Source organism: Chlamydotis macqueenii, chromosome 5, assembly GCF_036417535.1.
Source record: "Chlamydotis macqueenii isolate bChlMac1 chromosome 5, bChlMac1.mat, whole genome shotgun sequence".
In the NCBI taxonomy this organism is placed as follows: Eukaryota; Metazoa; Chordata; class Aves; order Otidiformes; family Otididae; genus Chlamydotis; species Chlamydotis macqueenii.
The window spans coordinates 60,584,647-60,602,444 of record NC_141560.1 but is presented as its reverse complement, the minus strand read 5'-3'; the positions used below and the strand labels follow the sequence as shown (position 1 = coordinate 60,602,444).

At 34.7% G+C, this 17,798-nt stretch overlaps 1 protein-coding gene across 4 annotated transcripts in view; it reads left to right on the top strand.

Moving 5' to 3' along the window:
* IRAG1 (inositol 1,4,5-triphosphate receptor associated 1) overlaps window positions 1-14,964 on the top strand; it is a 66,875-nt gene extending 51,911 nt beyond the window's left edge. For 3 of the 4 annotated variants that reach the window (XM_086749417.1, XM_086749418.1, XM_086749416.1), the window contains 8 exons: window positions 837-968; window positions 1,721-1,862; window positions 2,491-2,540; window positions 4,632-4,739; window positions 5,774-5,841; window positions 9,101-9,220; window positions 10,134-10,265; window positions 11,560-14,964. In XM_086749417.1, coding sequence (XP_086605543.1) covers window positions 837-968; window positions 1,721-1,862; window positions 2,491-2,540; window positions 4,632-4,739; window positions 5,774-5,841; window positions 9,101-9,220; window positions 10,134-10,265; window positions 11,560-11,800 — 993 coding nt within the window. In that variant the 3' untranslated portion in view covers window positions 11,801-14,964. The remainder of the gene's footprint in view (window positions 1-836; window positions 969-1,720; window positions 1,863-2,490; window positions 2,541-4,631; window positions 4,740-5,773; window positions 5,842-9,100; window positions 9,221-10,133; window positions 10,266-11,559) is intronic. The other variant, XM_086749419.1, reaches the window with a different exon arrangement.
* The last annotated feature ends 2,834 nt before the right edge of the window (window positions 14,965-17,798 follow it).

Below are 17,798 nucleotides of genomic sequence, written 5' to 3'. Positions count from 1 at the left end.
ATAGCCAGAAGAAACAGTATATTAAATGTTGGGGCTTTATTTAATACCATATTTTGTATAACGTTAACTAACACTAGAACTAACCCTAACCCTAACTCTAACCCTAACCGTAAACATAACCATTACCCTAACCCTAATAATCTAACCCTAAACCTAACTCCAACCCTAACGCTAACCATAACCCTAACCCTAACCGTAACCTTAACCCTAATGGCCTCTAACCCCAACCCTAACCCTAACCCTATCCCTCATGTCTGCTAACCCTAACTCTGTCCCTAATGGCTGCTAACCCTAACTCTAAACATAATGGCCACTAAACCTAACCTTCTCCCTAACCCTAACATATTATTTTTAATTACTTTTTTACATTTGGAAGTCTTGAGACTATAATGTCTTATTTTCCAAATAAGTGCAGTATCATGGAACTCAAAACAACATAAATGGCCTTCTTAACACCTTGTGCCCAGCAAATTAAAATGTTATTTGTGTTTTGGCAATCATTTCTAAGTACCAGTTCAAATAAGCTTTGCATTTTTAAAGTTCATAGGTAATTACGCATGATTCATCATTAATTTTAAAAGGAAAAGTATTGCAAATGCACTTATCCCTTTAACTTCTTGGAAGGTGTGCCTACAGTATGTGGTGAAGCACCGTTCTGAAACAGAGCAGCAGCACTCTATAGGTTATCTCTTGGTAGTGATGGCACTCCTCTGGGGCTAATTTGTCCATGTGTAGTTTTGCGTAGACATGTCTACTCCACTTCTGTGGCTCAGGATACTTCATCTGAACTAAAAGTGGTAAGACATGATAACAAAGCTTATGTATTTTCACTTCAGTCTTCAGCTCACTTATGGCATCACTGTGAACACAGAGAAGCTTACCAGAAGTTATTGGAGGATATTGCTGTTCTGCGGCGTTTAGCTGCTAGACTGTCTAGTCGGGCTGAGATGGTTGGAGCTGTTCGTCAGGTAAAAACATGCTGGTGTCTAACACATATCCTGTCTGCACATGGTCATTCTTTCTCTTTTTCAGCCATAGCTGGAGTTTATATTAGCCCTTTGAATATTATTGGCCATTTTGACAGATTAAAGACATTTATTGTAGTGTCAGATAAGACACCATTTCAGTCAGGAAATAGAATTCAAACAGAAGATGATAACCCATGAAGCTATTCAACATCTGTACAATAGGAGCATATATATTATTCAGAACTATAGCTGCATCGCAAGAAACTTAATTCAAAATCAGTGCAGCATGAATGAGAAAGCTTATCTGGGTCAAAAAGCTCATCTGGTTCAGTCACCTGCCTTTAGCAATAACCTAGACAACTGAGTATAAGAACAAGTATAAATGAGAACAGAGCAAAACCCTCACAGATTCAAGAGTGTTGTGTCTGCCCACTAAAGTAATTAGACTGATGCCAGTGACTAAGATCTTCGAGAGTTTCAAAACAAATGTAGGTATACCACATAGCTAAGAGGCAAACAGGCAGATTATATAAATTCATAACAAAATAAGTTACGATATTCTGTGGATATATATGAATGTATGTGCATTTGTGTTTTAATTAGCTTAGGAATTTTCAGTCATGGAGGTACCCATATTTCTTTCAGAACAACTATTCCAGATTTAGCCCTGGCAGGGACCATAAACATAGAGGCAAATTACTTGTTTGAGAAGTGTAGAGGTTACCTGAGTATTCCCCTCTTTTCTTCCTTAGGAGAAGCGTATGTCAAAGGCAACGGAAGTAATGATGCAGTATGTGGAAAATCTTAAAAGAACGTATGAAAAGGATCATGCTGAACTAATGGAGTTCAAGAAACTTGCCAATCAGAATTCTAGCAGAAGCTATAGTGCCTCTGGTAAAAAAAAAAAAAATAAATTTAAGGGCTTGTCTTGCCTCTATACAGAGAGGTGTTGGTGCTATTAATGATAAAAAGTTAAGTACTGTGAAACCTGTTCCTGAAGTTCATGTCTACGGGAGCAGATTTCAAAAAGTTATAAATATAACAGCTAAAATATTTCATATAAGTCAAGCTTAATGCTATAGCACAGTAATTTAAAATAACTGTCACTTACCAAATTCTGATGAGATCCAATGACATTTTCATTGGCCTCTTGCACATACGTGTAGCTTGCAGATTTAATTATTAAAAATCAATTTTTCTTTTTGCAACCTTTTCTTTCCTAGTTCTCTGGAAACTGAAATAATCACATATTCTCTTGCAAAAACTTGTATATGGAAGCAAATAGTGGGCTTTTACCTGATCTCAGTAAAGACAGTAACGGTTCCATTTTTTGCAATTATTTCAAATGTCTTCTGCAGGTGTAATTGAGCTCAGAACTGTATGACAGATAAATATGCAGTCACTACAGACCTTGTCTAAATATACTATACCTGAGTTTGAAATACAAGCAAGGGCTCTGTTAATATTATTTATAGATACTCATATAATCTAAGACTCTTCTTTATCTACTGTTTTTATGCAGAAGACGGAGTACCTCGTGCATCAAGATCCATGTCTCTTACTGTTGGAAAGGTATTTCTACAATATAAAGAAAATCAAGTGAACGTTTTATGTAGTGAAATTTCTTTGTCTACTTACGTTCAATTTTATAGGCTGTGTTCAAAACATAGTGCTAGTAAATTCTCAATATTGTTCATGTAATTTAGTGCAAATGCTTTTTAATTTTGGATATGTGATTAAGAATGACTCTGTGCAATAATGATAATGCTTGCTGTGGAGCTATAAATAATAAAGGGATCTATGTATTTAAGAATAATTGTACTCCAGGACTCATACCCATGCTCCAGAGAATGGCTTAGGTTCTGTGCATTATTCTAGTTCCTCAATGAGGAAACTGAACATGGAATCAAAACTTACTGTATGATCAGATATTTCATGATCATACTGTTTTTATTATCTTAAGAATTATATAATATTCAAAGTACCTTAGATCATAGAATCATAGAATCATAGAATGGTTGGGGTTGGAAGGGACCTTCAAAGATCATCTATTCCAACCCCCCTGCAAGGAGCAGGGACATCCCCAACTAGATCAGGTTGCTCAGAGCCTCATCCAGCCTGGCCTTGAACGTTTCCAGGGATGGGGCTTCCACCACCAGACGTAAACACTTATTTTTAAGTGGGGCTCATTTTTCAGTTAGCATTAGAATATCTTGTTTGGTTTGCCAAAGCTTTCAGAGTGAGAGATTTTCTCAGGTTTTTTTTGGCTTGACCAATTAATAACTTTAACATGGCCAGTGTTTCATTTCTGCAAAACTTCCAAGTGCTGGAGATCAAGTTTATTACAAAACTTTGAGAAAGCCAAGTCCCAATGTCATCATTATGAAATTTGGTGGTCAGAGGCATTCTATTCAGTTTACTGTTTCCTTTCATATTTTTATTTGCTTGGGTTGTAGTTCTTTAAGTTTAGTTTATTCCTGCCGCCTCTGAGTGCTGAACAGAAAAAAAATAGAGCACAAAGCATGCTGAGGGCAAGATTTCAGATTTCAGAATGAGAACCTGATAAGTTGAAACAGAGGTCCCATAAAAAAGATGAAATTTAACAAGTACAAGTCCAAATAATAAAGAGGCAAAAAAAAAAAAACAAAAACAAACCCAAACACTTGAATGAACTGCTTCACATGGCTGCAGACTTTCCAGTACAGATTTTCAGGAGCACATTGGATAAACTTCTCTCATTAATGAATAGGTATAGTTTGTTTTGTCTAGAACTAGGATCCATGGAGTAAGTGACTTCTTCTATATATTTAGTAAATCTGTGTTTAACTCCTTTCCTGTAAAGTTATCTAGAGCAGAATCTTAGAAGTATTTGGATACACGCTAAGATGAAGCTGTTAGATGCTGTATGTGCTTGTATTTTTTCCTCAGTGGGAAGCATAGATTTCACTAGGTGTATATCATAGGATGAAGGCTCCTTACCTGATGACAGCAACATGATCTATTCTTGAGCTAGAACATGTTGTGTAAAGCTAGCCTGTGTTTACCATGTAAAGCATTTCCATGGTCTTTGGGAAATGTAAGCAATGTCACATGATGCTAGATAGATATCTAACAACTCAAGGATGGGCAAGAAGGCTCTGTTCTTTTGCAGAGGGAACAGATGTTATTGTTTCTGTAAGTTATAATTTGTATGTTTAGAAATAATTAATATATCATAGTGAGTACAGTATATGATAATGGGTACATAGCAAGAGAAGAGTTTTCTGTGTAACTTCATTATTTTCCAGTCATTGTGACACTGGTGCTTTTCCCAGTATCATTAATGGATCTGGTTTAACCAAAGATAACAGCCTCTAATAAGAACTGACAATAACAGCTCAGAACATATCTGTTGTGTGACTTACACAATGTGTAGCTTTCAGTGTGGAGGGAAAAGAGTAGCATCTCTGTACAACACATCATTTCACACTAAGCCCTTGCCATACCAGACAGTAGTAGAGGAATTCTAGGGGAAAACCACAGCCCTAGCAGCCATTTATTTCAATTTTGCTCCCAACTCTCCTTTCCTCCAAGGGACATTAACCTACAACTTTGCCACATCTATTAACTCATAGAATTGTTCTTGTTGTATGATAGAAAAAAAAACAATGTTGTTTGTCACAGAATATGCCTCGGAGGAGAGTCAGTGTTGCTGTTGTTCCTAAATTTAACTCCTTAAACATTCCTGGTCAGTCACCAACAGCTTCACCTATACCTTCAATGCCATCCTTGGTAAGTAAAACCCAGAGTTTAAAGATAATACTTTTTTGTATAAACAACTTTTGCATAGGGCCAAGCCATGGTTACTAAAAAAACGTAAGCCCTTTCATTGGTTTAATTTGTTTTGGCTCCAGCCTAGTGAAGAGGGTGGACAAAGGTAATTCCTGTTGTGTAAGGGACATATGCCTTCAGAATCTACCTCCATAAATAATAAGTTTGGACACAGAGCTGAATATGGCTAGCTGGCGATTCCAAGGCTTTAGACATTAGTTGAGGCAATTTGCCTCTTAATCTGTAGTAATATACTGGAAAGAAGTAGTCAAAATAGTTGTCCACTGTAGGAGAGACATTTTAACTAGAATCCGTAGAAGATGATTGGGCTGCTCTTCATTACCAAAAAGTCCACTAAACAGAAAAGCATGTAATTAATGTGCAGAAATGTATGTAGTACTAATTTAGAAGTTCTGTGTTGATCTGGGATTAGTGGGGCTATCAGCCTTTGCCCTGACTTTTTGTTTATAAAATTTTAATAAATTAAATGAGAATATAATCCAAACCTAATAAATCTATATAAATGATTTAGAAGAAAACTGCAAGGCGTACCAACTGTTCAGAGATGAGCTATGAAAATTATGCAGTTTTCTGTTAAAAATTTAGGGATATTTAAATGAGGGGTGTTGCTGAGAAGCTATATCCATTTTAGTTTTTAGAAAAACATCTGTTTGTGCAATTCAGTTATTATGTACTCAGAGCCAATTGTTTCAGGAACTAAGTGTGTTTATTTACCATGATTTATTATGATTTACTTTTGTTAAAAATTTTATATTGAAAACTTAGCTAATAAGTTAATGTTCCTAGGATAATATGAAGAGAAGCAGTAATTTTACCATTTACTGATCTGAATATGAAGAAGAAAGTCTTTTGTAAAAAATAAGCAGAGTAGTTCATGTGTGTGGAAAGAAAACCTATTGATTTTGTCATTTTACTGAAGATTCATTTGAAATTAATTCATAGATGTAACATTTATTGCTGTTTTTCACTTACAGTCTGAATCACCTAGTAATGGAAAGAGCAATCTAACATCTACTCCTGTTCTACCAGCACTTTTAGAAAAGTGAGTTTTCTCTAGGTCATCTCGTTACGTATTAAATCCTAGTATGAAATTAGAATGATATAATTTCTCTTTCCTAACAGAAGTTATACCAAGGCATAAGTTATTGAAATCAATGACACAGTATTAGCTTAGGTTGATTCACAATCTGGTAACCATATTTTACTATGTCACCATCATATTGTTCTGTGTATGTTCAAAATGTTTACAAGCAGTATCTCAGAACTAAATCAAGCCTGTTACAATCATTGGAACTCATCAAGTAAAAAATGCAGCAGAAGATTATGCATTTAAACATGTGAGTAGGCCTGCCTTCAGAACATGACAAACTAAGAGTATTACATACAATGCCTGTGGCTTTTTAAAAAATCTATTTCCTGGAACAAATTAATGCTGTATCTAAAGTTGGCCAGGAGCTACTTTGGGTATGAATATTCCTTAACTTGACTATACCAGTAAGAGAAGTTTGTGTTCTGCCCTTCCCTTTTCAACATGTGTCCAGCTGGTAAGAATCATATTTTGAAGTACTGTGATATTCAGCATAACATAGGTTTTTAAATGTCTATGAATAAGCATAAGTATATGAAATTCAAAAGTATAATTTATCATAGATCATCCAACTTTTACAGAAGTCAAAGCAACGATTAAAGTGAGAAGTAATTATTTTTAAGTATAAAATGAATTGAACTTTCAGCTCAATTAAAGCATTAGATTTAAGATTTTAGTTTTAACAACCTGAGATTTTAGTTATATCAGCCAGAAAAGTTTGCATTTTAAAATGAGAAAAATAGAGATATAAAAGAGGAGATTTTTTTTTCAGCCTGGTAACAAGCAAATGCCTCAATATATTTTTCTGGTACCTATAAATTATCATAGAATCATGGAATAGTTTGGGTTGGAAGGGACCTTTAAAGCTTATCTAGTCTAAGCCCCTTGCAAGAAGCCAGGACACCTTCAACTAGATCAGGTTGCTCAGAGCCTCATCCAGCCTGGCCCTGAATGTTTCCAGGGATGGGGCATCAACCACCTCTCTGGGCAACCTGTTCCAGTGTCCCACCACCCTCATCGTAAAAAATTTTTTCCTTCTGTCTAGTCTGAATCTACCTCCTTCTATTTTAAAACCATTACCCCTTGTCCTATCGGAACAGGCCCTTCTAAATTTTCTCCTTATCTTTCTTATAAGCCCCCTTTAAGTACTGGAAGGCCCCCATAAGTAATTGCAAATATATTTTTCATTAAAACATCTGCCTTTTTGACTCTATTACTTGCCATTAGCATAGATGTCCTGGCTGGATTGAACTGTGCTGCTGTTATCCATTTTCCATAATAGTTCCATGAATCATACTGTGGGTTTAAATAGTACTGCTGGCAGAGCAAAATAATGATTATATGGACAAGAACAGCAAAGAATTACTCTACTGGAAGGCGTGTGCACCTACACATTTCTGGAAAGAACTTTTAAGTTCTTCCAGTTGAAATTCATGTACATGTGTAATTTATTTTTTTACAAGTTCTTGAAATGTAAAGCCTCTGCAGTAATAGAATACAAAGATGGGCAACATTAAAACATGTGAGACTGGGGTAAGAATAGAAGGCATACTCAAGCTGTTCTACAAGGTCTTTGTAAACAGTTACCATTATGGATACAGGTACTGTTGCATTTGCAAACTCGTATGTGTATATACTTTATTCATACGTATAATCAGCCTAGAAAGCAAAACAAAAAATTTGTCAGGTACCTTTCCAAACATTTATCTCTTCCAGAAAATGTTGCACATTCTAAGAAAGTTGCTTGCTGATGTTTCAGAAGTGAAACTTACTAAAACATCATATTAATTTTTGTTGTTGTTACTGCTACTATTACCTCGATCGTTTAGACTGTTTGCAATATCACAATAAAAATATCTGCAATATTAATTTAAATTAAAGTTTGGTAGGATGCTTTAAACATGCAAATTAAAACCTTTAAAATATGTAGATCTTGCATTAGTACAGAATATTGATTTTCACGTATCTTAGATTAGTGCTGAGGCAGGAAAGAATTTATCTTATGTCTTTGTTTTATCTCAGTGCTTTACCAAGAGTGAAAATATGCAAAAACTGGGAAAATAAAAACAGTGAACTATGGCACTAGATGTTACAATTAAACAGAATTCTACAAGATTTAGACAATCTTTTGAAACTGTACTGAAATTCTGGAGAAAAAAAAATAAAAGAAAAATCTTACCAGTATTTCTTACTAGATCTTAAGAAAATAAATCATATTATCAAGTTACAGAAGTAGAACTTGAATTTCAAGTTTGAGCATAAGTATGTCTGCTATAGTAGAGTAAAATTACATAGTTCAGCAGTTATGTATATTTAAGCACTTCAAGCTTATATTCATTATGTGTTTAAAGTCCAAGTGAAAATAATGTCTACTGTTAATATGAATTCTTAAGAGAAAATCCATTGCCTGCAGATAGTGTCAAACAGGATTAATTATTCTGCCATTGATTTTAGTGCCAGAAAAATAAGGCCTACAAAAAGGGTTAGATTCTAAAAGTTTAAATGAGATCCACTGTTCAGCTTATTAAACCTTGACTTTGATAATTTGCTAAGTCATGTCTGAATCAGTCAAACTCTTTGTCCCAGACTTAAATAAATAAGGACAGGTGAGCACTACAGAAAAAGAGAGCAATATATGATGGCTTATCTTTAGGCTAAATGCTCAAAGTTTTTACTTAAGAAAAATTTTAGTGACAAAAGCTATGCATGTGTTTGTATTTTTTTAACCTGTGCATCAATTCAGCATATAAAGTCAGTAGAGAGGACTAACTAAAAGGCAAATAAGAAAAATGTTTTGTTAAATTAATATCTGGTATTATTTCTATTATTTTCCTCTGATGTAGCAGGCTACAATTTCTAAGATGATTTTTAGAAAGTTGAAGGAAATATTTTAAAGAATAGCAAATAAATGCCATGGATAAGCCAGGAAACAAATGCTCTTTTCTTTTTTTTAAAGAAGAAAAAACAAAATGCAAGTTTTGATATCTTAGAAACATATTAATTATTTTCTTAAATAACAACATTTTGAAACGAAAATTTTGCTTAGTGTTTAATTTTTTCTTTTGAAGACATTTTATTTATCAGATGTACACTGAAGAAGAAAAATCAGAAGTCACAAAATTGCATGTGATTGTTCTTGTTCGGTAGTATACTCCAAATACAATACATTTCAATGGTGCTATTTTTGGTTTGTCTTTTTCTTATGTCTTGGCAGTGGTAAGGCTAATGGAGAGCCAGACTGTGAAACCTCTACTTCTGTGCTGACACAGAGTGGGCTGGAAGAAATCAATCCTGAAACTAAAGCCAAGATAGAAGAGGAAGCATATAACAAAGGGTGGGAATATTTTATGTGAACTAAATCTGTAAATATGTGCTACCAGATAAGGACATATGTTTTTACAAGGTAATTTATGCAAAATGAGTGACATAATTTATATAAGCTCCTAGGAGATGGTCATAATTGAAGCAATGTGGGAAACAATGTGAATGAGCTTCGCTCATTGTACTTGCATCACAGCTGTACACTTTCATCCTTTATTAATGTTAGCCAAACTGTGGGAGAGCAGTTATAACAGAGATTCTGAGTTGGATGGGTGTTCTTATGTCAATAGTGTTCAGCTTCATAATAGGACAATCCAAAACAACTTTCTAAAATGTTTATTCTGAAAGTGTACATTGAAATGAGTAAAGAGTAGGTATCAACTTTTGCACTAAACTCACATTGTTTGTGTCACAAAGTGCTTTACACAGCATGTTTTGGGGCAATTAACAGCTCTGGGATCTGTTTCCGAATGTTAAGCAAAGAACTTTGAACTATGTGAGGACTGAGACAAAATTTTGTCTAGAATCTAACAAGCCATCTATCTTTAGATGGCTTTAGATTTGCACTTATTCTCGAGGAAAAGAAAATATCTAGATGGTGTTAAAAATTATTGAAAAATAATAGAGAAATACTTACCAACTCCTTTACAACAGACAAAAGTTGTGCTCTGCTGAGAATTATCACCTCTTTTTCTTTTTCAAGATGACAAATTTGGTGACAGAGCTAATATAATCCTCTGTTAAGGAAGAGTGGCTGTCTGTGTGCCATACTCTTGATCTTTAGCTAAATTTTACTCTTGTCCAAGTGCTGCAACACTGCTACTTGTGTTTTATTGCATGTAACAAAATATAAAGCTAATTTTTCATTACATAGGAACAGGCTTATACAGTGTGCTAGACTAAGAAAAATGTTTTGTGTATTAAAGCTTTCAGGAAGGCTTGAAGAAAACCAAAGAACTTCAGGAAGTGAAGGAAGAAGATGAAGAGACACCAAAAGAAAGTCATGATGAACACGATGAAAGTGAAAACGAAGATGAGATAAAAAATCTGAAAAGCAGGTGAGACAGTGGTGTAATATGTCCATACAAGACGAGCCACTTTTTTCTATTTGTGGTACCCAACCATGTGTTTTATACTCTTATCTTGACATGTTTTCTTCTAGTCTAGGGAAGCATATTTGAAACAACAGTATTTTCACAGAAAGGCATATTCCAAGATAACATAGTTGCAAAACGCAAAACTTTTTAATTTGATATTTCAACTAAAATTGTATGTTGACATCAAGATGCTTCTTGATGGGGTTTGGTTTTGATTTGAGGTAAAAAATTTCACAAAAGTTATTTGGATGCCAGAATGTATCTCTCAATATTGTCTCATGAAAGTTGTAATTCAGGAATCTGATTCCCATATTTGTGCCATATGTTGCTCCCACATGATCTTCACAAGTGAGCCTTTCAGTACCTCTACAAGGTGAATGCAGATTAAGACAAGCTGCTCAGCTATATTGGAGTTGCTCTGACTTGGACAGGCAGGTGCCTGTTCTCTCTGGAAGCTTGTGTATGCAGCAGACCAGTACTATGCTGGAGTTCCTGTCTTTCAGCAGTGATATGTTTATTGCATTTATCTGTACCCTATGCTCTTCATGTATACTGGGGACTTTTGAATCTTCTGCTTATTGTCTTACCTGAAGCATTTAATGCCTAACTGGAAAACTTTTCTGAAATTTTCAACTTTTGTTAGAGTTAATTATTGAGTCTCCTCAGTGGTTCTATCACCCAATTCAATATACCTACAATTTCCTGCACTGTAGAAGCAAAGAGACCTTTGCATTAGAGAGGAATTGAATGCTGGTCAAAGCAAGTAATATGTCCCATCACAAGCTAAGATAGGAATCCTTACCTGATCCAGAAGAATTCATTTCCATTCCATAACCATTATGGTTATAAACATCTGTTAATTTGAGATATCAACCATGTTCAGAAGAGCAGCCATCTCAATAGTCAGGAAACTCTTAGGAAGAAATATTTACAGTATGTTCTTATGGTTAGTTTAGTTGAGCAAGCTATGAACTCTGCAGAACTTTACATCATACCAGGCTCTGAGATTTGACAGTTGACAGGTGGGAGAAATAATAGTCAAGTTTACGGTCTTCAGACATCTTGCAAATATCACTCAGATATGAGTGTACAGTCTTCTTAAAAGAACTTAACAGTCTGATTCTTCTTTGACAGAGTGTTTGTATTTGGAAGAAAGATGGTGCACCATACATCTATGAAATTTCTCAAATTGAAAAGCTTAAGATAATAAATTTGCATATGATTCATATATAACAGTTTTCTTTTCATTTTACAGCAGACTTGAAGTCATCATTAATTATTTACATATACTGTACCCCAAACTGTGTAAACACTGGAATGTGGTATGGCTCGTAGTGGCTGCGATCATCATTTTTGCTGTGGTGTTGGGAATCTACCATTCATACAACTCCTGTGATGAAAAATCAGAGGGACCTGAAGGGAAGACCAGCTGTTCTGCTGCTCATCAATATTCCTGGTGGCACTCAGGATTTCAACATGAGCAACGCACTGAATAATAAAGGAACAACCATGTATTTATGGTACCTTAGCAGGTATGCATATTAGAACACAGTTGTTAAAGGTAGTGCTTAGTCATCCTTATAGCTGTTAAACGTGATCTGTTAAACAAGTGAGTTACTCCACACCAGCAGGTTTGGGGTTACTTTGTGAACATACCTTGCCAAAATGACAATCTGATAAATAATCCTGTCTATCCTCTTATTGTAAATGACTAATACAAATAAAGTAATACTGAATCATTATAAGGTTGTGGCAGTAATCAGCAACCAGGAAGACATCTAAAAGAATGACTTGCACAGGACATTGACATCTCTGCTATAATTTTGAAGAAAATTGTGAAACCTGCATTTGCAGTTAGTGCTTTACTTTGCATTTCCTGAACTTATTGGCAATTGTTACAGTTCTAATGGCATTTAAGTCCTTTGGGTTTTAAAAATCAAATTAATTTCCTTGTTCAAGATTATTGGATAGAAATAGAAGCTCTTCTATGGAAGGTTAGAATTATATTATCAAACCAAATGCCTCACTGATAAAGTAACTTTATAAGAGGAACTATCTGCATGATTATCTATATGGAATACAAAGTACATGCATAAATGTGTTTTATTATATACTTTAAGAATAAGACCACCACTTTTTTTAAAATGGGATACACACCAAAACCTAAAATGAGGTCTAGATGTCACAGCTGATATCATCAAATAAATGTGGTAACTTCTAATATATTAAAGGGACATGCTTTGCAAGAAATTTGTGTATGCGACTCAGAGTCACTACTGGTTACAGCAAAAAGTAGTTGCTGTCTCAAAGATCAGATGGGTTGCCCAAGCCCAAAATGTAGCATTCTTGTATTTGGACAGCTATCTTCAATTATTTATTAAAAAAAAAAAAAAAAAGTCTTCAAACCTGTGTATACAGGTGATCACACTAAATTGACTCTGCCCTACTACTAGTACTGGAAATAGATATCCTTTGAGATCTGCACTAGAAACACACTTCTGTGTACAGCCAAAACCCTACCAGTGCCTAGAAGAATAAAGATATGAAAGCAGTAAGGACTTTGAAGAGATCACTGCATATTTTTAGTAGCTAATTTTCAGAATCTCATGCCAAATATATAACTATTCTGATATGCTTTCAAAGCTAAACTATCAGGTCGTGATAGATTAATCTTTTGCCCGGATTTTTAAACAGTTCTGCCTATTTAGGAGTTGTGAGTTCTTACATAAGAATGTGAAAGCCTACAATTTTTAGACAAGCAATTTCAAAATGGTGAAGCCATTATCTGTAAAAAAAAAAAAACACCACCTGGCTGAGACCAAAATGCATGTCACTTAAGGTATACCATATGACTATATGTCAGCAACTGAACATCACTTCTGATTGAAGATGAACTATGTTTGTCTTTCCATAGCTATATGCTTGAGTCTAACCACAATATCAATATCAGTCTAATGTTTGATTGCACTCATGTCTTGCATTCTTCTGGCATTTTCTGACTAATTAACAGGTCTGTTTTCCAACTGAAGGACAAATATGTTAAGAAGTACTGTAATTTCAGTTCAAATGCAGTTAGTATAGCCTTGTTTTCCTTTGGTGTAAACACTGAACATCAAGCTAGCTATCAAAGAAAATAAGTTTCTAATTCAGAAATTTAATTCACATGTCTGGCACAAATAGTAACAAATATCCTGCTGATTCATTTTGTTTGTTACATCTTTAGCCACATGTTTCTTAAGAGGTATTTATATGGATGAAGAAAAGATAAATTTAAAAATAAAAAATAAAAAAACAAATAAAAGGCAGACCACTACCATTTCTTTGGAGGAGGAGGGGGAAGATGGGAGGTTTGTTTTTTATTTTAAAGTATATATTTTTGAGAAATACTGTGCGTAAGGAAGTTCAAAACGGATAATGGGAAAGTGTTATTTGGTCTAAAATTGTAATTGGTGAAGAATAAGACAGAAGAAGGTTTCTTGCAAATTACTTGTCATCTGTTTGGTTCAGTTAGAATATCTGACTGTAAAGAACTACTGTGATATTTCATGTACTTTCAGGATTTGAAGAAACTTCTCAGCTGCTCTTTGAACACTTCTTTATTAAAATCAGCTTCTTTATATTATTTACAAATAGTGCTGATAACTTAATAAGGCAATAAAAATTGAAGATAAATAGTCCTGAAGATTCAGAATGCTCCATGCCAAAAGTTATAACACATATTTGATTATGTGATTGTGGAAATGTTGGGCTGCACTGAGGAAAAATAATTAATGCCTACAATCTAATTAATTCGCTCTTATTTACATCTTCACTGATGTGAGTCCAACATCTTATTTTAAGTACATGTAGAAAGTTATTGATATCAATAGGACTTTTGAATTGCTTAATGTTAAGCATGTGCTAAGTTTTTATTTTTGACCAGTGGGTGAACAAGATCTTCATCCTCTGTTGAAATTCAGCACACTGGCTCCTTGTGGACTTAATGTACAAGGGCGAATTTCCGTAAGCAGTTGTACTGATTTGAGCTGAACTACTTGCATGTCTAAGGCAAGTATAATTTAGGCACAAAGTTATTAATTGTTGTGGGGAATGAACTGAAAGAGGCAAGAGACTTTAATGGGGATTAAGACAAAGTTTGTTTTTTAAAAAATGGTTGTTCTTTTTATAACTACTTTCAGCAAACTGTCCACTAAAAATAATGAACCACAATGACTAACAGCACGTTAAATATTTTTGCTTATATTTTTCAGTTAGTTAATGAAGACACTGTTTTTAGTAGGAAACTAGAATGAGCTCAAAAACTCTTCTAAATGTAATTTTATCTGTTGCATATTTGTTTGCTTTATCTGGAACAAAAAACCCAACCTCTTCTGTGTTCAAAAATCATATCAGATAACATGAAATAGATCTATTATTTATGCTATTAACACTGAAATAGTTTTCTTCAAGTGTGATATTTATTTTTCTGCTTTAACAAGACACATTTATTGTTTTTCCTGCACAGCACAGATGTTTCTAGTAAAAGGAATTTTTAAAGGGCACTATTTTTGTGTATCATATTTAAATTTGTAATATTGTAAGATTTTGCACAAGTGTGCTGGTATTGTACTATATAGTATCACATACTTGAGTTTTGAAATAAAACTATGGTTTGAAAGTCCTCAATGTTGCTACCTTAAAGGCTTGGTTTTCACATGCACTCTGTCTGCATATTAATGGCTATCTTCTTATGAAATACATACTGCCTTGTCTATACTGTGTAATGTAGTGCTGTGTTACACATCATCTCAGTCTTTGAGTTCTTCAGGAAAGTGATGTAGAAGCAGCAAGCATACTCCTGTTTCAACAGAGAAAGTTTGTAAGCGGGGTCAGGGTCATCCCTGTCATACCCCAAAAACAAGATGAGAGAGGAAACTGAAATATCCTGGAGAGAGTTTTACTCCTGCTTCAGAGGAAGGCTGCCTGTCACCGAGGAGTTTGAACATGAAAAGGCACAAGGGAGATCCGTAATCAAAGGAGACTGAGTGAAAGGTTGGGATTCTTTCTTGTGTTCTTGTAGGCTTGGGAAGTCTGGAAAGCCTGGGCTTTGTGGAAAGCTGAACTGCCAAACCAGTGAGGAGGAGACAATGCTCAATTTCCACAAAGAATAGAAATGTCACTTCTGAATCTCTGATGGTCTGTGTCAGTGAGAAAAACTTCAGGACAACAACATCCACCGGGAAAAGACCCTGATATTTGTATTCTCCACATAAATATTTTTTTAACTTGTTTCCTCTCCTGTTGTTCAGGCTTCAAGGTTCCTTTAGAAATGATTGTAGAGAACAGTTAAGTCTGTTCTCCCATATCAAAAGTTTTCTTTTTAGCAATTCTCATCAGCATTTAAAAATGTGCTGGCATGAGATGCTGGGAATTTCCCTTATAGGTTACTGTAAGTATTTAGGTCAAATGCTAATTAAACATTCAGTATAAGGCTGCTTTTTTTTTTCACCACACAAGTTAAGATGAAGACCCACAAACATGTTAAAGACCTCTAATACTGTGTCAGTCCAGGTAAGTGATCTTCCATACAGTTCTGGAACAGCTGAAATATAAAAAGGAAGACAATGACCAAAAAAAAAAAAAAAAAAAAATTTAATTATTTCAGTCTCACGTCATCATTCTAAATTTGTTTTCTCCCTCTCTTGATCTGTAGTTTGCTCTTAGAAAACCATATGAAGGAGCTTATTTTTTTGTTCGGTGTTACAAAAAGATGTTTATCTCATTTTTCCATCTAAAATTCCTATTAAACATCAATAGCATGTTGACTAAAGGAACTTTGCTATAGTGGGATAATAGGCACAAAGTGTTTAAACTTGGAAGGACAATTAGCATGCAATTTTAAAATGTCACAAACCCAGCTTTTGATTAGTTTTCATGGTAGGAAATAATTAGCAGTTCAAGGTCAGCATGGAGATGCTAAGATTTTGTTTAATATTCTCAGTATTTTACGGCCACAGTCTACTAGTCCATGAAAGCTACAGAGTAACTATTAGTTTCTGCTCCTACACTGTAAATTCAAGTGAATCCACTTAGAACTTGCTTCAGTGAGAGTAAGTCCGATTACAGTATTTCAGATTGACATCACTTTGCAGAGGCAGGAAAGTAAAACACAATAAAGGAGTGGATAGAAATTGGAGCAAGAAATTTGTCTTAAAATCTTAAGGAGCTTTACCAACATTCAGTTCCAAACACAACCCAATTTTTATATCTTCATTGCTAATGGAGATGGCATTTCATTAACCCACAGCATTCTCCACTTGGTCCTGTAGATGCCTGCCTATGTTGTAGTATACCCATAAAGATGTTATATGCTACTGTAAAAGATTGGGCCTGTGCCCAGATAAAAGTTAATACTATGTCAATATATTAAGTGGGAGCTTTCTGCAATGCAAACCACAGTTTAAAGAGATAGCTACTGTTACACTTGTGTTTAGAGGACCTTGAAAACAGCCTGGGTATGTAGGACATCTAAAAGTTGACTTAATCACAAACTGAACATGATGTAACAAAATCATAATGTTGCAAAAAAAAAGGCTCGTACCATTGTGAAGTAATAATGTATTAATCACTGCCTCGCATTGGCAAGGCCTCAGCTAGAGAGAAAGAGTGAGCAAGCTGGAGTTTCTTAGCTGACAAAACGTGGAAGCAGAGGCATAACTCTTTGAATACATAAGATTGTTGCAAAATGCATGGAAACTATTTTCCATGTTCATTTCCAACAGGAAAAAAAAGTGTTTACACCATGCCATGGGTAAGTCAGTTTAGATTAGGGAATATCTTTTAACAGTGAAGGACAGTGAAGCACTGGGATAGAGCATTTGAGGAAACATTAGGAATTTGTCACTGGAAGTCTTTAAGAACAAATTAAACAAACATTTGTCAGGAATAACATAAATGCAGCTGATCCTACTGACAGTAAAGGGAACTAGCTGATCTCTTGAACTCCATTCCTGCCTATTTTTTTAAATCTCTGAAAAAAAAAAAATTCTTTGCTAAGACTTCCTGAAGATTTTCTAAGTTGTAGCCGTGAGGATCATCTGTGTTTTGAATCAGTCTATTGGAATCACTTTTTGTTGGAACTTCACAAAAGGCAGCAGTGAAGAGACTGGCTCCCACCTCTGTCCCTACATCTCACAAGGAATCCCATTTATGGTTGTGTATCTCCAAATCTGTTCAAAACTAGGTATCATGTTGACTCTGTGTTATCATACCTATTTTTGCATTGGAACTCTAAGATAAAAGAAGGTAAAAGTACTACATCAAACCACGTAGGATAGTGAGGAATGGATGCCCTTCCAATTCCAAAAGAAAAATCCTGCCTGGGATGCTGTAATGCAATAGAGAACTCATTTTATTTACCAGCTGAATAGATAACACGAATAATGAGCTGTTAATTGGTAAAACAGGAAAAAAATAGCAAAAGAAAAACTTTTTTCTAAGTGTTTACTGACTTAG